The 23,531-nt window shown below is 32.6% G+C and overlaps 1 protein-coding gene across 1 annotated transcript; it reads right to left on the reverse strand.

Annotated features, from left to right (window-relative positions):
* Window positions 1–698: 698 nt before the first annotated feature.
* On the reverse strand, window positions 699–23,190 carry LOC134254704 (T-box transcription factor TBX4-like; the record flags this gene model as incomplete). Its single annotated transcript, XM_062737242.1, has 7 exons — window positions 22,808–23,190; window positions 6,990–7,257; window positions 2,948–3,147; window positions 2,195–2,314; window positions 1,644–1,687; window positions 1,345–1,440; window positions 699–785 (listed from the first exon to the last, which is right to left on the reverse strand). Coding segments are annotated over exons 1-7 (1,198 nt in total), but the record flags the coding sequence as incomplete, so codon positions are not given.
* Window positions 23,191–23,531: the final 341 nt, after the last annotated feature.

Below are 23,531 nucleotides of genomic sequence, written 5' to 3' on the forward strand. Positions count from 1 at the left end.
GCATCAAAAATTGTATTGTTAGCTTAGTTTTTCTTTTCTAATCCAAGGAAAGAACTTGTGTTTCGCCCTCTTCTATCCATTGTGCTTTAGATTTTATTTGTGCGCCTTTTGCTTATTCATTTTGCATTTCATCTAAATCTTTTCCAACTTTATCTTTTTTTTGGTCATAATAATTTGATCGCTAGGAAGATGTTCAAATTCATCAATTTTTTTTCAGTTATCTTCATTTTTATGTTGTGTTTAGATTGTATAACAAAATGTATCGAGAAATTGCGAATTTTTACTTAAAATAATTCCATTTTGAATTGAATCCAGCTTCTCATCTAATTCATTATAAATCTTGATGACACTTCGTTTATAACCAGTCTTATCTACATGATCTAAACACTCCTGTGAGCTTTCACATAAATTTAAACTTTTCTGATCCAGTGGCTCTTGAGAAGATTATTTTTAAAGGATTTCTTCCTATATATTTCAATGTATAACTTGGATTTACTATTGTGGTTCATTTTAACAATTTAGAATAAACACTGTCCTAGGATGCTTCCACACCTGAAGTTTACTTAATATGTGTAATTAATTTAATGACAATCGGATGGAAAGAGCTAACGAGACTGGAAGTTTTCAGAATTTAGCAATTTTCTTTTTCAAAAACAAAGAAAGGAAAAGATAAATACAAAGAAGAGTTTCTTACTAACCTTGTTCCCATGGACCTCTCATGAAGTGTGGATAGAAATGGTAGAACGGTGGCATAGCCATACCAGTCTGTTTCTGCGCGTTTAAATCTTAAAGAAAAATTTCATATTAAAAGCCAAGAAATGTCTGAGAAAAAAAATCTACAAAAGCAGTATTAGAATGCTACAATTTTAATGCTTGGATGGTGAAATTTGTTGGGTATACGTAACCCCTGGTATAGGGCAACACAGTGTTAAATTTGATAATACTTTATCTCCATCAGACTTCAGTATTATTACTTTAAAATACTTCTAAAAGGAACCTATTATACTAACTTTGTCAAGCAAAGCGGTCTCAAAATATTTAACGAACAAAGAGAGGTCCTATCTGAAGTCCGAATATTGATTTTTTGATGTATATTCAGTCAGGATCATGAATCTTTTAAAGGGTCTATGTAAAGAAGTTAATGTTTGTCACACGAGTTCTAATTATACAGCCGAGTCATTCAATGTCTCAATAGTTTAACCCGTGACTTTGACCTTGTGTCTTGAAGGCTGTTCATCTCCTCCTTTAATGAAAACAGGTGTACTACGTTTGATGTTTCTCAAACTGAAGAATCAAAAGATAGATACAGTGTTTGAAAGAAAGTAAATGCATTGATCGGCGTACGTGCAAGAAAGCAGCAGAAGGCAGCCATTTCTTCCATTTTTATATCCGTTTGTATTTCTTCATTTATAGGAGTGTCCCTGGAATCAGAGACGTGAACTGAAATAAAAAAAAAAAAATTGAAATTAAATCTCAAATTACCGAAAGAAACTCGTGTTAATGATGGTTTAATTGATTATTATTGTTTTAACGCCAATTCGGCAATATTTCATCCATATTTGGCGATCGTTAATGATGGAGATTGGCGATATACAATATCATTTCAAGAGTGAAGACGTATGTATATTTTTTAAAAGACTCACATGTTTTTTGACTGTCTTTGCTGGTAGATAAATCCAATGGAAATCTTAAATTGGATATATAAGATAGATAATTCAATATGTGAACAAAGAGCACTACCATGTGGTCTTGAAATCAGATTATAAAGCAAACTTGGCGGAAATTTGCACAAACGAAGAAAGGGTTTCAAAATAAACAGTGTATGACGTCAGACAAATGGGACAAGACCAGATAGCAGTAGATCATCTGAATTTTGTATAACCAAGGTGATCTCAATCAAACCAGTCAATCAAATGTAATGTTAATTTTAACTAAAATGTATTTTTTCTATTAATCTTGTTTAACAAAATTTAAAACAATTTATTTTCAGAAATTATAACATACTTATGATATTCACCAAATATTGTGAAATATATTAAAATAGTATTAATAAAGAAATTATTTCTTTTTACGTACAATTATGTATTTTTAAAAGATTTACTGTAAAAGTACTAAGGAAGGACTATGTTATACATGTATCAACAAGGTACCTAAATGCATGATTGTAAATAAATTTCAACAAACAAGAACTCACTGTGGAAAAGCTGGAATCTCTTCCCAGAGGTGATTATACACCGTGCTTTTCACTGAATCCTCAAGTGTCGCTAATCTTTGCTCCTTAGCATCCAGATTTTCAAAGGCCTGATTTTTTAGTCTCAAATAAAAAGTATTGAGGATTACATTCAACTTAAATCATATAGGATGTTCCAGATGATATATCTCATCACTAGCAACTGACTTTACTTATTTTTCTCTTTAAAATATATACCCCCTGCCTAATGATAAATATGGTCCATGAGGGCCTTGAATGGCTTTCAATCAACCGTGGAGATGACGTTGAAAGATAATAGACCCAAGTCAAGAGCGCATTATTCGTCCTTCCAACTGAAATTTTGTATTAGCTTAGCTACATGTTTTTCTGTCAATTTAGATATAGTTGGTAGAATAGAAATAGGACGATAACTACTCGGGTCAGCCTTGTCACCTTTCTTAAAAATAGGTGTTACTTTGGCTTGTTTTAAATTTGTCTGGAAAATACCACTTACTATACAAGTGGATAGACGAAAATACAAGTGGATGTGATCGACCTAGGGAAATCCACAATGGCGCCCGATTTGTACCTTGTTTATTATTAGGAAGAATTTAATGTTTAAATTAAGAGAAAAATTTGTAACGTCAGGTGCCTTTGTACCTACATGTATCTTTGTATATATAAAAACTCTTACAAGTAACAAATTGAGAATATGAGTTTTTTTCTTATCTGTTTGAAGGAAAAATAAACAAAAACCTTTTCACAGGAAAACGGAATCCCTTCGAATAGGGATTACTGTTGATCTTAAGCGTCGTTACGTCTCTATTGCTGTAGGCCGTGACTGCTATGAAAGTTGTGGCTCGAATAGGAAATTCGACAACAGATATCTCATCATCTTTTTCATGTCTGACGATGGAAATACGTACCAAGTATTTTTGAAATGTATGTAGTGTAAACTGGAAATACAAAGAAATAAGTTGTGATTAAATGAAAATTCTCATGCCTTCTACTCGTTATATTTCATGTATAAATCAAATCCCTACCAAAATGTTGAAAATCCCGAACTTTGTATTGAACAGTTTAAATTGTTGCATTCTCTAAATATATTTACATTAGCATAAATAGATATCATATCAAAAAATTAACTCCATTTGACATCAGTATTTTCCCAAAAATAACTTTTATTTTTTGTTCTTGTTGGGTGCGAATTTCCCTACATTATATTGATAAAAGAAATGTCTTTCTTTTCCTTAAATTAACGCGAAATTGAGTCGCCCGTATAGCGGAGTGATGAGAGCATCTGCGAAGTAGTGCGAAGTAGCTAGGGAGTTAACCCTATCGCCGCAGGTTCATATCCAACTGTGGGCTGTTGAGACAGGTCTCGTGGATTTTTAAGAAATAAATAACAAGGTTAAAAAATCCCCAGGTCTCTGACCAGTAGAGCTTAAAATATCACTTCAAAACATCGGGCTGGTCCTTTGTCGTTTGTGTGTTGTGGCGTTTTACTGGTAGGTACGAAATTCGTTTTGCCGCACTTCTGACATTCTATATAAAGAACAGTTTCCAGTCTATATTTTTTCACCAGTTCAAGAATAGAGATTTGAATTTTCGTTGAAAAAACACATACTCTTACAATCCCGCCGCTATTAATTTCAATTCAACTACTCTTTGGTTAGTGCAGGGTCTTTCAGGTTCGGGGGAATTGTCTGTCTTTTCTCCTTTTTAATTTTTTTATTTTTGAAAATATATAAATAGTTTTCCACTTAGTTAGTTACTCGCTATAGACCGTTTTCGTATGACGTTTTTTACCCAGGAGTTATTCCCCTTAGCCGCCATTAGAATTAACTTTTTTGAGCAACCAATTTTAAACATATATGCAAGAAACAAGTTCACAATATCTACATCTGCTCCAGGGTAAAATCAATTAAGTTCTTTGACAGCTAAGCAAATCCTAAAATTATGAATTAATAGAGGCCAAACAAACGTATATTCATCAGAAAACTAATGTTATCTTTTGCATTAGTAACCAGTATAACAAAGTGAACTTGGTCGAATAATGAAGGGATAACGAAATGTTGACCTACAATATGGCGACCATGGGGAATAACTCTTACTTAAATCACATTTCTTTTGTAAGACACGAACTTCTCCTAATATTCCTCCTGCAAAAATGTTTAACGGTTTGTGGATTGTAATACAATTTTTCTTTATAAATTTGTCAACATAATAGCAATTTTATATACAAAGAACTATGAATTATTGCATTTTACTTTGGAAAAAAAATCTTGCATTTCCAAACATAAAGAAAACTCTAAATTTGATCACTGATGAAGGATAAGGAGATAACGAACAAATGAACAGTATTCAGTGTCAAAGTGACTGAGCAACCCCTGCCGAGTGGTCTCACCCGCGCCGTGTGCTCCTTGTCATGATAGGAAAAGAAAGCAAAAATCCGTCGTCAATTCAGTGTATGAATAGTTACAAACAATTAGTATGAAAAACATCAGTCAGCATTTGAACCATGATAATTTGCATTTGCTGACAAGGGCATTGTATCGACTATAGAACTTACAAAATCATGACCTTAATCGAGACTGCTGATATTCTTGTTTCATCAAAATATCCTAGTGTGATAAAGATGTGTCAGACTCTGTGCAGTTTTTTTATCTCAAGCTCACCAGGATACAACGAATCGACATAGGAATGGAAATTACAATTATTAACAGACAATACGTTGTCGATATATCTAGATGTCGAGTTAAAGGCCTAAACAAGTGTTTTCATCATTTCATGCGTAAATTTTGCTCAAATTCTGCTTCAAATGAATACAAAAAAGAGGTCTACCAATAACGGGGCGCAATTGGTACCCATTGGATTTCAGTAGACTGTTGGAAGACCAAAAACCACACAGGTATTGTCAATCAGAAACTCAAGCGTCTTTTTAATGTCAATATCAGAGTACATGTGTAAAAAAAATTGCAAATGACCAATGACCAAGTTAGTAAATTTACGAGTGGATTGAAACTAAATTTCAAACTCAAGGATCCGATCCATAAAAGGACATAATTTTCTAGCCTTAAGTATTCTTCTGTATTAGATACTCTAAAACTAATTCAAAGCAGTTTTGGGTAGAAAAAAGTTTTTTCAGGAGAAATTAAAAAAAAACGATTACCTAAGCAGTAAATAAATAGTTAAGAATGTATTTAGGTCTCTGGGAACAAGCATTTTTTAAAATTAAAATTAACATAAAAAATTATAAATATCAAAAAATGTTCTGGTGGATATGATTATTAAGGATAGGGAAATGATTAAAAAATATTTTTTTACCGAGTTGATTTTTTACAAAAGGAATTTTAATGATTAAAAGCAAAGGGGGGTGGCGTCGGTAGGTCAGTGGTTAAGGTGCCGGACTCCAAACCGAAAGGTAGTGAGTTCGAATCCTGGCCACGACAAGCCGACGTTGTGTCCTTGGGAAAGGCACTTTACACGAATTTCCTCACTCCACCCAAGTATAAAATGGGTACCTGGCTATAGACAGTGAAAGATATTGTCAGAATGTTAGTGTTCTAGCGCTGATAACGGCAGTTTGCACTGAAAAAGATTCTGGATTGTTAAGGTCTGCTGGGGTAATAATGTATTGTAAAGCGCTTTGAGTAGCATTTATGCTAGAAAAGCGCTATATAAAAACAATCATTATTATTATAATAGCTCTTCAAGGACAGGTCAAGGTAAAAAAAATAGGACACCTTTCGCACATACATATTGAGACTAAAACATGAAGATATATGTTTCGATTTACTAAAAATTCAGCCAATATGTAGCTGTTATACATTCAGATTCATTGAATCTGAGGCTATTATGTATCGGATACCTTAAATTCCAATCCTATGTTCTTAAAGATTATCGTTTAAATTTTACTCACTAGTAAAAACGGTTTGACTCTAGTGGATGGAATTACATAGTAATCTCTAATCTTGCACTAATTTTACAAAGTCTGACTTATATCCAACCTGTTTAAATCTAATCCTTTGATCCGCTCACTTAGATCCCTACACAAGATTAAAAAAAATTCACTCCTGATGACATTTTAAAAAAAATTCATATAAATGTTTACCAATCAGAGAGATCGTACTCAAAGGGGCTGGTAACATAGTATATTTGATTTTACCAAATCACTTTATATGCAAAAAGAGAAAGGGAAAGCCTAAATTTTCACAGGGTCGTTCTCAGAAATATCTCGTACTTCATAGAAAATACCATGCAGCCAATAAAATTATCACTTAAATCAACTACAATAAATATTCTTCAATAAAATAGAAACCTCAGTTATTTATATAGCGTATAAGTTTGGTAATACTAACTCGATATCCAGTTTTGCGATGTACTTTAAGTCTACCACTAAAACGAGTTAAAAATTGCACATCGTCTCGACTTTCTTATAAATGAGTGTAGAAGTGAAATTTAGCATTGGAGAAGATCTCATCATTGTGGCTTATAAAACAGACAAAAGCAAGTACCTATTTTACTTTGTACAGAAAAGACAGTGGTCTTTCTCTTGACTGACTGAAACTTTTGTGTATCATCGGGTTTTCACTTCTCTATCTGAATTCCGAGGTAGACGTACTCCCTAATTCTAGAGAGGAAGCGTTTGTTTGGATAATTGAAGGTCACCAGGAGATATCCCTCAATGTGGTTTCTTCAGATGCTGTGCTCAGATTGTGCAGCGATGTACGTGAGCGGATCAAAGAATTTGATTTTAATCAGGTTGACTTTTATCAATATTGAAAAAATCACTTACGATTCCAGCCTTTGTGCCAGGTTTGTTTGATAATTTTATTTTTTCGAAGGAAATCTTTCGTGTCATCCACTCCGATCCTATCCGAGGAGAGTCCGGGTGCTTGAATGGATAATTCTTGAATTCTTCTTCTTTCTCCCCAATAGGAATCCATTTGTTGCTAAGAAACTTGAAGCTTTTATTGCTAGCTGGAATTATGTCAAAGATGACGTCATATAATCCAAAAGGATCTACACCTCTCAAGGAAAACTCGATGTATGGAAACATTCTTCTGAATATAAAAAAAACCATAATTTAGAAATGATCAAAATGTGAATCGAATTGCTGCTTTAGGAACTTATAATATTCTTGAATATTTACATTGAGTGTAATTTTCTGTATAAAATCCATGACTTTCAAATCTCTATAACACATGCCAAAATTGTCACCGCGTGGTAGAAGACACAGTAGGAACTATATGCATTTTCTAGAATCTAGAAACACCAAAGTGTACAATGTTTTGACTCAATTGAATCAAAACCTATAATTCTGTTGAATAAACATAAGAATACTACAAATGTGCGTTTAAAATTAATTTATTTTTTCCCCGCAATGTTTGTTTGCGTTATTTAATTTTGCACCGTCACTTGACGTTACAAACGTTAACGGCATTTACGTCTATTAACCACGTCAATTTTGAAGAGCGCTAAATTCACATTAAAGATTTACGAAATAAGCAATATTAAGAAGAAAAATTAGATAATTTAAATATAAGAATTAAATTCGTATTTTTGGATGTCTTCGGTCCTATAATACACCTGACGTGCCGACAAATTATCATACCGCGCTAACGTGCTGCATTCAATTTGTAGGCACGGCCAGGTGTGTTAGAGGACCGAAGACATCCAAAAATATGAATTCAATGCATAAATATAAACATCCATCTAAATTTTAAAAAATGCTAATTTTGTAAGTCAATAGACTGTTTTAATATAAGGTATTTTCTCTCCAAGTTATACCCCTTGACCGCCGTCTTAATGGTCAATCTGGTCATTTAGAGTCCAGACTTATCAGGAAACTGTCTTCAGTCAGACTTAATTCATTAAATTTGCACTTCAAATTTAAGATTTATCTTCGAGAGTATCATAAAAAATGACTTAAAGTTGGGGCTGTATTTTTGTGTTGAATTTAAAGACTGCTCACTGGCAGTCTTGATTTAAAGATTGATCTTCGCAGCACAGCTGAGGTTACATAAAAGGCTCGGAGTCTTATTTGTACGGGAAAACTTAACTATGACATCATACAAAATGTACGTCATACAATAATACAATAAAAATACCACAAATGAGGTGAGTTGCTAATTTAACCTGTAGGAAACTATCAAACTACATCTAAAATTTAGTACAGCATGCCGTTTTGTCGTAAGTTAAATCCCACATAAAAAGTTACAAACAAATCACTGATCGTAATCCACTTGTCAATTTGATGTCAATTCGTAAAAGGTGACTTAGTTTGTATGCAGTGCGAGCTAGTTCAAGTAATATTTTCTCAACGAAAAAATGTGTTTTATAATTAAATAAAATATTATTCAAAGATATTCTATAGGCCATTAACATGGATTCAATTTTTTCTTCACAATTTTGATAATATATTTTCTATATATTACGTATTTTATTGATACTGCCAAATATTTGTATGCAATTACATCGGAGGGTAATGTAGGGTCTTAATAAATCGATCTAGTGCAAGGGCACACACTCAATAGATCATAGTAACCTTTTACAATTTAACTCTAAAAGTATTAAGGTCTCCGAAAAGTGCTGCGATCCTGATGAAATCTTGAAAATAATTTAATTATATCAATATTTCATGTCACTGACCAGCCAAAAATTCAGCATTTGGACAATCAAATAAAATTCTAACAATGCAATTGCTGAATCTAGATAGGATCGCAGCACTTTTCAGAAACTACAGTGCGTGTTGAAATTATAAAACTGAACTTGTAATTTTAACTTGGTAATGCCCTTGCGCTAGTGAACATTTATGGTAACCTTAATACTGCAAGTAAATGTGCTAAAATCAAGTGACTGCCACATCACGTGACAAGTCTAAATATAAAATCTAATCGTCCTCAATATGTAGTTATTAACCATAATTACTATTAACCGACAAAAATAATGTACTAAAAATAATCGCCATCCCGATTATGAATACATTTTAATTACAAAATATTGTCGATATTTCCATTGTGCACCTAAAGTGGGCCTGTAGTTTTCAATGCGCAATATTTCGCGCATCATAGTAAAATGAAGCATATTTACTGCTTTAAAGCGCTTTTTTTCGCTTAATTAATAAAAATAAACAAAATTAAGAAAATACAGGCTTAAAATGTAAGTACAATTTATATAACTGATGTTTTAACTAATTTTACAATTGATAGGTAGGTTGACATCATTACAGTGTCTTTATGACGTTATGATGAACTGAAGCTCTTAAAGAAAGAGGTAATAAAAATCTATTAAAGAAAAAGTAATAAACATACGCTCTTTAAATTTAAAACATAGAAATATAAGAATATCTCCATTATTTTACTATGTTTTCATATAAATCCTTTGTGCCTGTACAAAAAAAAAACCAGGAAGATTTTTGACATTTTGAGACGCCCCCTATGGTAACAAGACGGTAGAAATTTGTATTTCTTACATATAATGTATAATACAGTATAACTCATCAAATATTATAGTTTGAATAACAATTTTATTGTAGTATTTGTAAAACTTGCTTTAAAGTGCTAAAATTGGCATTTTCCTATAATCCTTTAGTAAATGTACCTGTATTTTGAAACGGCCCCTTAAAATACCTGGACTGTAGATTTTCCTCAAACTTGGCATCTACACTGAAGTAATTGTAAGTTATATATGGTATAAATATGAAGAGTTTCACTATTGTACTTTTTACACAAAAAACCCCAGTCACCCCCTTCACTGTACTGCGTTAAGTTTTTTTTCATAATTGCTGTATCGTCTCAATACATGGTTCAGAGTCCGCATATATCCCTCTTGTGCCTGCGGTTGCTTGATCACATAAATAGTCATAATCATGAATATTTATACTTCTATACTGCGACGTCACGTTCAACCAATGACAATATTTGTTTCAATCGCATTTGAAATAATTATTGACATCCTCATTGCTTTAAAAATATTACGTAAACTGCCATTGGGTATTAAAAGATATTAAAAGATAGCAACATAATTCATTTTTCGACTATGCTTTTATACTCGCATTAGTCAATATTTTAATGAATTACGAAAACTTCTCTTCTCATTCAACAACGACCAGAATGGAAGAGGATAGTACATTTTGCCATTATTTGCGACGATGTTTTAGCTGCTATTGTTTGGTTTTAAGAGGAATCCAATGTGAAAGAAGGATATGGAGATAACGAACAGTTTTTAACATCACGTCCGTAAAACAATATAAAGTAGGAGCAGGGCAAACACGGACCTCCGAAACATCAGAGGTGGGATCAGGTGCGATGGAGGAGTGAGCATCCCCTGCTGACCGGTCACACTCGCCGTATGCTCCATATCATGATCGGGAAATAACGGAAAAATCCGTCGTCAATTCAGTGTATAAATAATGGACTAACAATTATCAGCATTTGACTCAATGATAAATTGTATTTGCTGACAGGGTCATTGTATCGACCATAGAACTTACGAAATGATGACTTTAAATGAGACTGCTGATATTGTTTCATCAACTTGCTTGTCAATAATTTGCCTCGTTTTAGAAATTATTCATACGTAGAGCATGCTCTTGCGTATCGAATCAACTGAGATATATATACTTTGTATGCAGATGATGAAGGTATATTGCTGCATAAGTAAGGGAAGTTGACGATAGAAAAGTTAAAGTCATCACGTTTATCATATAACTTGGTTGTTAGATTACCATTGACATCATTTTCAGTAAAATATCCAAGTATGAAAATAATGATTTCAGAGATGGAAACAAAAGGCACGTAAAACAACATACAATCAATTAATCAATCAATTCATCAGCTTGGTTGTGATTTGTGCCTCTCACCTCTCTAAAGCCACGACTGGACAATGTTTTCGCAGGGTGGCGTCTGCAAAAGCGAAGTTGCTGACCGCTTTATTCGGATCACTTCCCGTCAGGATGCCATCGCAAAGAGAATGTTCCATGGTATCACAGGTAAGAAACCTTGGTTTAGACCATGACTTATTACTACATGTATTCGCGACCTTCACATTGAAAACCAATAGCACCACCTTAAATCAATAAACACCTGTCTGTCTATTAGCAGTTCGCTTCCAACTTTTCGACTTACATCTCAGCTCACTGTTTTAAAGGCATTTGTGTATTTTTTGACATCTTGAAATAAGAATGAGAGAAAATAAATTGAACATTTTTTAGTGAAATCATTATGTTTTGGCGATTGTTTATTGCAGCTCATTAAGTTACATACATGTACAAATGTTGTGGCAAATGTATACACTGCAACTGAAATTGCGTTGAGTGGTGACACTTTAAAATTTGACAATTGAACAATTTGAATCACGCGTTTTAATTGGCTGATTACTATACTAAAGATAACAGGTACGGCGAATGTAACAACAATGCACTGTGCAGAACACTAGTGCTTATAGAACAGACAAAACAAATGTATAGGATACCGAAGAGAAAATTCTGTTGCCTCTCCGTTAATTGGTCTGAGAACGAACCCCCAAAAAAGCCATTTAGTATTTGATGGCATGAGTTGTTCTGCGCAATATAAGAGTCCTGAGGCATGATTTTGTGTTTGTTGATCCAGGTGACCTTACCACAACATAACATAACATAACATAACATAATTAAAATTATAAGAATTATGTATTTTAGTGTTGTCTACTTGTGTGCCAAGTTATATTGAAGTCTTACCAAAGCTGTAGGAGGGGTAGTATTTTGAAACATTGTTTTCATAAAGATGAACGGACGGACACATTACTATACAATAATTCTTTTGGTCTCTGACAAATAGAGCTAAAAATAAGAAAAATGGCATAATTCCGTTAAAAAGCTATGACGCGGTATGTCATGCATACCTAACCCGTAACTCGATCATCAAGATACCGGTACATTCATATGCCAAAAATAAGCTTTATATCTGCAAGCTTAAAGAGAAAAAAGTGCAGAAAACCAAGTGGTACTGGCAGACTATTTTGGTGTTTCACTTTAAAATCAATAGAGTCCTGCCCTAAGACCAGAACTTCTAACCAAGGTTACTTACATCCAACAATTTTAACGAGTCATCCGTGAACAACATGGCTGCAAATTGTTTATCTTTTTAATAAGTAGAAGCCGATAAAAAGATTTTAAGAATCGTGTATTTTTTACTTTTGAATTCCATAAAACTCTGTCTAATCACAAGAACACTGACAAGGGGGACAAGACATTCAGTATTATGAAAGACGATGTCCTTACTAGCATAATGGTGCACAAAGCTTATTTTCTCTATCCATAGGACCAAAGAAAACGGTCTGTAAAGAGATGACTCACTTTCACTTTATAAGTACACTTAAGAACAGATGATACGAACATTTTTTTTTGGAAGAAACTTAATATCATGTCACAAGTTTAGAAAAGTTGATATTACTTAGGTTTGTTTCTCTTAAGAACTGGACAATGAAATAGACTTAGAAAATATTAGTAATACTTCAATAAAAAAAAATACAGAGAAATCACACTCAGTAAAGGTTTACAGGTGATAACAAATTTCAGAATATGTTTCCTTGGTGCTAAAAGTGTAATATAAACTTTAGAAAAATATACCAAGCCTGGTGAATTTTATAAGGAAAAACAAAATGACAAAAAATCAGCAATATCACAGAAAAATAATCAACATCATAACATTAAATATCTGCTATAAATATAGATTAAGTAGACAATGTATTTAATCAAAGTAATGCAATTCCACTAATTCCTCCACTAACCACTTACCAAGTCAAGAGAAACATGAATTTTACAATTTTGTAAGTGGATTCGATACTAAAAATAAGCAGTGTAATCGGTGAAAGCATTTCTGGTTAAAAATTTTTCTTTTTCGATTCAAGATAAAACATCTAATGTTTTTAACACAGTCACTGAGAAGATAGGGGCTAAAAGACGTACAACACACTGGGGGAGATAACTCTTGCGATTTCAATTGAACGTTTGACGTGACGTCAAATTTAACGTCAAAAATAAAGCGTCAAAATGACGAGTAAAACGATTCCGATGTATATCAATCATAAAAGAAAAATGGGATATGGGGCTTGGCTGTGATCATACGTACCATACTCAATCAATAAGTTTTTCTATTAACCCGATTAAACTCCGTAAAAAGCAAGACATAAAATTCCATCCCCTAATGTTTATTTCATTTCATTTCATATACAATAAATTGTATTCTTGATCAAAGCGCAGGATTTTTTTTTATTCTGAAAATTTTATTTTACATTGCCGAAATTCTCATTATGTACAGTGGCTATATGACATTCCGATTAATGGTCTTGAACTTCTTCATTACAATTTGTGCATTTACGATATACGTGTAGATATAATTGTTTTTCTTCTTTAATTAAATAAAACAACAATAAACAAACAAAAAACTTTCACAATGTAAAATCGATGTTGTTCTCAGACCCTTACTGATCAAAGAGGAACAACTCTGAAAATGTAGGAGATGTTTATTTTCCTCCCTTTATTCACGGTTTTCCACAGAATCAGATACATTTACAGCAAGACCTGATAAATCCGAGAATTGAATATGATAGACCTCATATACACAATGTAAGTATAGAATTGAAAAGAATTGTTCACTAGTACTGAAATTATCTGCATTTATGAATATCCTATTGCAGCAAATCGTTTGACCTTCTGTCACTCACACATGTCGGTTCGCATTTCCTCGAATCAAAACAAAACGTAGCCTATAAGTAATGTTTGATATTTTGAAGTTAATGCGGACGAATACGGAATTCTCATTTTAACTTTAGAAGCAACGACATTGAAAGAATTCGTGAGGGGTGTACATCTATGCAAATGTCGATGTATCTTCACGGCCACATAACTGTGATACTGTCTCGTATGAGAAATAATGACATGAAAGAAACTACAATTATTCCATTTACATCACAGGAGAGTTGAACATACACCATTTCTTTTATAAATAAAATTAAAGAAATCATTTTAAAAATCAACATATTATTCAAGTTCAACATAACTTAAATTCCTATCCAGGTTTCATGTGATACGGAATGCATAACGCATACATGTATATGGACGAAACACTAAATCCTTCAGTAATTTTTTCTTGGTACATATAAAAACAGTAGTCAATATTTATTCTGCATTCATGAATTTAAAAACTAATGCATACCTCCGGGATTAAAATGTCGAAATACTAGTATATAAATTTGCACTGTAAACGACGTTTCGTCAAACGCTAATGGTCTGCGACGCAAAAAAGGAAGGGGTAGGGGTATTCAAAAATTGCCTAAAAATTTACATTTAAATACGCTTTACATATGAGTACTTTTAAATTTGTAAGTTAATATATTTTTGAAGCAAAAGCAATATTCCAATTTGATTTTTTTTTAATGTGTATTTGTAGATTTCTAGCAAAGTGATCGACCCCCGTCTGAAAGACGCGCGGAAACGTGATTTCTTGAAAAAGGGGGAGGGGTTAATTTTCCGCTATTGAATCAAAACTGGTCGTACAAAAATTATCCAAAAAATTATGAAGATTATTTATACTATCAGCTACCTAAAGAAAGTTTTTTACCAAAATTAAACGACAGGTTTTTTCACACAAAAAATTTGAATTTGAAAAATACACAATTTTCAAGGCTTAAATAATTCATAGTTTTTCAGTTTAAGGTCTTTAAAAATTGTTTTGATGATATGTATATCAAAAAGATGACTATGTTGTAGTGTTAAATGGTTAAAGGAATAAGTCAATGAAATTTGACATTTATATCTAACCCGGCTTTTTTGAAAATTTAGGTTTAAGTAGTTCATTGATTAAAAATTTTCTCTCCTGGTAAACAACTAAAGGGGGGTAACTTTTAGAAGTTCCTGTCCAAAAACCACTCGAACGATTTTGTCCAAAATGTGCACACATGCAGAAGATATTGTCATGTCCTAAATATACAAAAATAACGAAAATTAAACGACAGGAATTTTTTTGGGTAGGTGTGTTGTACATCCTTAAAATTTATAATTTTGTACACTTTTACCCTTGGATGACCTTATGCCAAATTGCTTGAGACTTGTTCAGCGATTCACGAGTTGAGGTTTTAAAAAGTCAAAAATGTATCGCACGAAATATCAACATGACACCACAGAGACACAATGTTACCTAAAATTATGTTAAAAAATTTAAAAATTTTTACTCATATTGAGATCACACCACTTGTTGGCGGATGTCTGTAGATGTATTTTCCGTACTAATGTCTATGAGCATCGATGAATATTAATGGAGCGAGCATCCTCTTTGACACGGGAACTCGTATCGTACTCTAGAGTAGGATTTCCCCCTAGAGGAAATCTCATACCAGAGCCAAATCTTACCCTTTTCTTCCTCAGAGTAGGATTTCCCACTTGCTTTTGAGTCAATGTAAAAGATAGCAATAATATGTTTGTAAAAAAAAAAATAATAAAAAAAATACTGATTTTCATATGGTAAAGAGTGATTTTCTACTTATGTAGAAAAAAATTCTCTAAGCCAAGTCATAGAGTCTCAGCCGAAAATGTAAATATCCTCAAATTTCATGTCTTACCATTGCTAATGGCACATCAGTACTTATATTTGCCTAATATTTTAAATGTGCAGTTTAACAAGGCTATATAACGTTTAAATATTCATTTTTTCAAGGAAACACATGTACTACTTACATGTATATGTTTCCTGAATCCAATAACGGAAATAATTGTTTGAGTTCGTATCTCGTTAACACGAATTAATTGCATGTATTTCATATCCAGTTAGTTACGAGTATCTCCATATCACCATATATTTATCTCTTTAATTGGATACAATTCCTTGGTAAGTTACAAACAGGTCTATTTATCTCGTTTTGTTTAGTTTCCATATCATTCTAAATTTGAAAAATTCTAACATTTCCAATAACTTTTTACAAGCGGTTATAGAAATATCAATGTTATATTTTTATTTTAATTAGTTGAATCTGATTCATTGAGAAATATTTCTTCAAAACACTTTAATATGCTGACTAATGAAGCCCCCTTCCCTTTGTATGAAATAGGTCCTTCGGGGCGAATTTGCAAGGTTTTTTGTTTTGTTCTGTTGTTATTGTTCAGACTTTTGTTCTTTTTATTTTGTTTTTGATTTTTGCTTGTCAATAAATTTCTAGGTATGATTTTTTTTTTGACTCGGGTGGAATCAACACCCGATGGAAAAAATTCCTGGATCCGTGCCTGGTTTCACTAAGTAAATATCACTTCTAATTTTTAACATCTTCGCTAGCCAAGGGTTTCTGATACGCTACTCTCCTCATAAACCCTTGGCCTACGGTGTTCATAGAAATTGGGATTTTTTTCCAGAGTTCTGATTGGATTTCAGTACACCAAGGTCGACCAATCAGCAATTGTTTTTTGTAAATGACGATATTTGCGTTCGGGATACATCTTCACTCTTTAATCTCGGAAATGAAAAACGCAAGTAAACAACGATCCGTAAGATAACATTCAATTCTATGAATAGCCATGGTGTCATTCAATATCTTCTAAATATGTGATTAAGAATCTAATTGAAGCTTCAGATTTGGTCTATAAATAATGAATAAATATAACTCAATTACTGCTTCTCAATTATTCTTGAAAAAACTTTGATTTAATTTTTTTTAAAACATGTTTCTTTATTTCTGGCGATGACGCAATCTGTGCATACCTGATAGATTCGAGATCACGTGACGGAAAACAATCCCGTCTTTTGACTTCACCGTATGCCAAGGGTTTATGAGGAGAGTAGCGTATCAGAAACCCTTGGCTAGCGAAGATGAATTTTTAAGGACACCGTATTTAGCAAAGATATCTGAATTTTGGAAAAAAAAATCGTTTGTCGGTGCTATTTATCCTCGAAGGTTTTCATATTTTACGAGGGTTGTTCGAAAAAAAAAATCATGGACTTCTGTTGTTTGTTTTCTTTTTATTTGACTTCATATGCTATCCGAATTTGGTAATTATATTTTTCAAATAAATACAAACAATTTGTATAAATTTGTGTTAAATATCAAGATTTATTCAAAACTTATCGATATTTAAAAAATGCACAAATCGAGGCGCAATGCATGTTAAAATTTAGTAAGTTACAAACAATACACTAAATAATGTCTGTAGTCATAATCCCCGTAAAATGGATCAAAAACGAAAATCAACCCGAAAATTCAAATAAAAAATTGTAACATCGACTTGTATTCAAATTTTTACTTGATATTTTGCTTCTTTGATAAGAAATCAACTTGACAAGAAAGGTAGTCCGTCTTGAAAACGACAAACCGATGACGTTTTAGAACGTCTCGGAGCAGCAGTTAACGATTCAATTTTGTGTTTTACGCAGGAAAAAATCCTGAATAAACTCTTAAAATGAATAAAATAAAATAAATTAAAAAAAAATGCCAAAGCGAGTTGTGCATGTGTAGACAAATAATACAGGTAGTATTTGAGTGTGAAAGACAGAGAGTATCGGATGAGGACAATATATTAAGAAACGGTTTTAAACAACCTTTGCATGGTGTTTTGAGCACCATCGGGTTTTGGCGTAGACCATCGGACTTTGGAGTCCCATTGCACTTTGAAGTCCTACATATATTTATATTGTAAAATATAACAAGCATTATGAGAGTATTGCTATTGCAATACTTGTCCTTTACCGGCAAGTGTAATCTAGTTAAAACTTCATATACCGAGTACGTATGTTCAATACATCAAGTCGCCATTTTAAATAAGGTACATTGTCTTGTAGCAGTATGCCGACTTTCTCTTCTTTAAAACATAAGTACAGCAATTATATTTTACTGTGGGGAAGAATAGCTCTGAGAGAAATTGCACTCTATAAATGATACATAGAGTAGGATTTTCCCCTGGCAGTTCGAGTCTGGTGTGGGATTTCCGTAAGAGAAATCCTATTCCAGAGCCAGTTTTCCGGTGGGGAACCTTTATGGACTTGATATTGAATACTGTTCATTATCTCCATACCCTTCCTATATATTTCTTTGTAAAACTCTGGTCCACCGTTATTTGAACAAACTTGAATCTACACTACCCGAGATGTTTCCATATTAATATGATAAATCATGGCTTTCCTATTCTTGAGAGGAAGATTTTAAAAGAATTTTCCTATAAATTTCTATGTAAGACTTCGATAGGCTATTTTGACCCCACCCTATCCCGGGGGTCATGATTTAAACAAACTTGAATCTACACTTCCTGAGGATTTATCCCAATAAGTGTCATCTTTCCTGGCACAGTGATTCTTGTGAAGAACAATTTTAAAACATGTCACCAAATTTTCACTATTTCTGAATTGCCCCCTTTGAATGAGGGCTAGGCCTTTCATTTGAGGAAACCTGACTCCCTTCACCCAAGTATGCTTTGTCGCAACTTTGTTTGAAATTGGCCCAGTGGTTCTAGAGAAGAAGTCGAAAATGTGAAAAGTTTACTGACAGACAGACAGACTGACGCCGGACAAAATGTGATCATAAAATCGTACTTGAGCTTTTGAGCTTAAATGAGCTAAAATGGCTCAAAACATCTCGCAAAATTTGACAACTTTTCTATTATATTTTCTTATTTGTAAACACTCTGTTAAGAACGCTCTAAACACTGCACACGAAAGAGCATTATTTATTGGGTAGTTTTATGCAGTTAGAGTGATCTGCCCTTAGATGTCATATTAAACAAATTGTTATTTACCGTTAACTGCATAATTTATAAAGATTACAATTTTTTAGCATTATATAAGACAAAGAGTTAGAAATTTAATTAATCATTTTAATTAATTTTCCAAATGTAAACAACAGTGATTTCTGCTCACAAATAGTCCATTGTCTTTGAACATTTTTCCTGTGCCAATAAGGCACATACCCTATGTTCTAAATGAATAGAAATGGTTTCAATATGCATATCTTTAAATGAAATATTTTTTTCTCCAAAAAGTCCAAAAAACAGTTTCTGTTAGTGTTTGGAGTTTCCTTAAGACATACAGAAGAAAGAAATGTGTAGAAATTTCAGATCTTTCATGTGATATGGAGAAAAAAAGGACTTGCTTTTCTTCTTAGGGCAATAGAGAGGCCAAAAACGTTCATCTCTATCTCTTTAACTATCAATGTTTTGTTATGTATTAATGAAGCAAAATGTTTGTCTTTACACTCAGCAACAATAAATTGTAAAATTATTATCATTTGATACGTAATTAGGGACCATAAGGGGTCAATATATTTAATCTTTGATTCTTTATTTCTCCCCAGGGGGGAATATATTGATACGCAGTATTGAATAAAAGATGATCAGAATCGTATTCTAAACAATATACAACCATTCATATTTTGCAAAACAAGCCATTAATGACCTGAAGGGCTAGTTCTTTAATTTTTCTATTCTATATAGTTCGAAAACGATAAGAAATTTCTGAAAAGATGTTGAGCAAAAAAATCATTAAAATCAAAAACTTTCTAATTGATATGAAAAAAGGCGTCTGATCCCACTCCAATATTTGTAAGACGGCCCCATTAAGGACTTGAATGGCTAGCCCCTATATATTTCTATTCTGCATACCTCGAAAACGAAAATAAATTTCTGAATACTGTAGTTGTTCAACAATAAATGCTTCAATTCTTGAGATCTATTATTTAATATGGTGATAAATGGTCTGACCCCTCAAATTAAAGTCCAAAAAGGAGCAAAAATCTTTCACCTATAGTTATTTGTTATGTTATATGAATCAAACACATTTATTCAAATGAGGGAAGTCTTGATATCATCATGTTTTAACAAAGATCATAGTCAAAATCATATTTCGTCTAACTGAAAAATCTGATCGGACGTTAATTGTTACTATTATTTTCATGCTTTATTTTGGAGGGGGAGGGAGACTTTGTTGATTCAATAAGAAGAAATATATATATATATATATATATATATATATATATATATATATATATATATATATATATATATATATATATATATATATATATAAAGCACTAAAATGACCAACGACACGAACAATAAAAATTGTCAAATTTTCGGGACGCCCTGTCCCTTCCTCAGGACAAAGAAAAAAGTTAAAAAGTCATAAAAACAACGGAAAAAGAGAAACAAAAAGACCTAGCACTACTACTAAACTACTAAACACTAGATATTTACATAATTACATGCTGAATTGGAAATATTAAGAACACTAATAAAGAAAGAAATCCGGACCGCTGTGAAATGCGTCCGGTCTATCGGGTATACTCGGGTGAAGTGCGATTTACATAATTGAACGAATTAATTATGCTAATTAATTACGATAATCAGTAAATCGTACATTGTTTCATTATCTCAAAAAGGCGTAACTTTACTTGATAAAGAATAATCAAAGAAAAATAATATAGCAGGGATATTTAAACATATGAATTATGATCCATTATAAATTTTGAAATATTTAAGGATTTATTACCTGGAAAAAAAATTTTTAACAAAAGCGTAAACAATAAATAGTTTTGTGATAATTGAACGAATTAATTATGCTAATTAATTACGATAATCAGTAAATCGTACATTGTTTCATTCTCTCAAAATGGCATAACTTTACTTAATAAAGAATCATCAAAGAAAAATAATATAGCAGGGATATTTAAACATATGAATTATGATCAATTATAAATTTTGAAATATTTAAGGATTTATTACCGGGAAAAAAATTCTTAACAAAAGCGTAAACAATAAATAGTTTTGTGGGTTGTCCGAGAGTTGGTGACGCAAATTAACTGTAGAGTTAACACTAAATTGAGAGAATAATCTTGTTTAGTATCATCAGGAATTGGGTCTAGTTTACGTTCATTCTGGTGAAGTCATTCAGTTTGTTAATGCCATTAGGGCGGAATGACTTCAATCTGTGCATCCAGAACTTTTCTTTGCTTTTTCTCTGAGCATCTGTCCATCTTGGGTTATGGTCAATCACCACTACTGTCATGTCCTCCCATTTGTGACCCTCAAGGTTGAAATGTTCCCCAACGGGTTCATTGAGTTTTTTGGTCCTAATGGTCGAGCGGTGGTTATTAACTCTCCTGCGGAGATCTCCTGTTTCACCAATATACTGTTTGGAGCAAACTTTGCAACTGATGAGATAAATGCAGTTGTCAGTCTGACAGGACAAATTCCCTAGTATTTTGTAGCTGCGGCCTGTAACAGGGCTGCTAAAACTGTCTGTGTCAGTGCTGTGCTTACAAAGAAGACATCTTCTGTCAGAGCAAGTTTTAAAGCCCCCGTTAGGTAATGGGTTGTCCAGTCTGGTTCTTACTACCATGTCCTTTAGGTTCCTTGGGCGTCTGTATGCAGCTCGACCATTAGGACCAAAAAACTCAATGAACCCGTTGGGGAACATTTCAACCTTGAGGGTCACAAATGGGAGGACATGACAGTAGTGGTGATTGACCATAACCCAAGATGGACAGATGCTCAGAGAAAAAGCAAAGAAAAGTTCTGGATGCACAGATTGAAGTCATTCCGCCCTAATGGCATTAACAAACTGAATGACTTCACCAGAATGAACGTAAACTAGACCCAATTCCTGATGATACTAAACAAGATTATTCTCTCAATTTAGTGTTAACTCTACAGTTAATTTGCGTCACCAACTCTCGGACAACCCACAAAACTATTTATTGTTTACGCTTTTGTTAAGAATTTTTTTCCCGGTAATAAATCCTTAAATATTTCAAAATTTATAATTGATCATAATTCATATGTTTAAATATCCCTGCTATATTATTTTTCTTTGATGATTCTTTATTAAGTAAAGTTATGCCATTTTGAGAGAATGAAACAATGTACGATTTACTGATTATCGTAATTAATTAGCATAATTAATTCGTTCAATTATCACAAAACTATTTATTGTTTACGCTTTTGTTAAAAATTTTTTTTCCAGGTAATAAATCCTTAAATATTTCAAAATTTATAATGGATCATAATTCATATGTTTAAATATCCCTGCTATATTATTTTTCTTTGATTATTCTTTATCAAGTAAAGTTACGCCTTTTTGAGATAATGAAACAATGTACGATTTACTGATTATCGTAATTAATTAGCATAATTAATTCGTTCAATTATGTAAATCGCACTTCACCCGAGTATACCCGATAGACCGGACGCATTTCACAGCGGTCCGGATTTCTTTCTTTATTAGTGTTCTTAATATTTCCAATTCAGCATGTAATTATGTAAATATCTAGTGTTTAGTAGTTTAGTAGTAGTGCTAGGTCTTTTTGTTTCTCTTTTTCCGTTGTTTTTATGACTTTTTAACTTTTTCCTTTGTCCTGAGGAAGGGACAGGGCGTCCCGAAAATTTGACAATTTTTATTGTTCGTGTCGTTGGTCATTTTAGTGCTTTATATAAATTTCCATCCGTGACCTTGTATCTACTTGGTAGATCCGACATTTAGGATATACAGTGTTGTTGGTTTTTTAGTGCTTTATATATATATATATATATATATATATATATATATATATATATATATATATATATATATATATATATATATATATATATATATATAAACAGACCTTCCACTTCTGTTGATAATCATTTCCGTCCCAACTTTCAAAAACTTGTACCATAGCTTTGCTTCGGTCATCGACAACGTGATGGGTCCATTGATAAGTGGAATGCAGTTTTCTTTTTCATCAAAGTAATCTCTGGACTTTCCAGCTTCCGACGAAGAACTCTGCCTGTCAGAATATCCAGATGAACTACTGGACGTTGGTTGACAAACATTCATGTCATAAGACTGGACACCTATTTCTGATGACGACGACTCGTTAGATGATGCAGTGGAGGAGGCTGTATTCGATGAATCTCTTTTAACTGAATCTTCCTCTCCATTGTTCCAAGTTTGCATTTTGTTTTGTTTGTCCTTGTCTTGGTGGTTACCTTTATCACCCTCCATGTCTAAGAAAAAACATAAAAGGAAAGTGAAAGTTCATCTAGTAAAAATTCTAAAAGTGCTCGAACTTATTTTTTATAAACCAATATGATTGTGAATTATTCAAAATCACGATCCATAAGAAACACTATAATTGACGAGGCTTTTAGCTGTAAAATTTTAATCGCCAAAGAAGATGGGTGTATTTGACGTGCGATCTGCAGGAATCATTTGTACGAAAAATGTTTGGTTTAAATGTCCATGATTTGGATGACTGACCATAGCTGGTCTGATTTTAAAAACAGTTATAGGGTTTTTTTTTTCATTTAGTTTGAAATACTGTGGTTTCATTAATTTTATTTGCA

Source organism: Saccostrea cucullata, unplaced genomic scaffold (genome assembly GCF_032062105.1).
Source record: "Saccostrea cucullata isolate Sc308-1 unplaced genomic scaffold, CSIRO_AGI_Scuc_v1 ctg1955, whole genome shotgun sequence".
NCBI classification, from domain to species: Eukaryota; Metazoa; Mollusca; class Bivalvia; order Ostreida; family Ostreidae; genus Saccostrea; species Saccostrea cuccullata.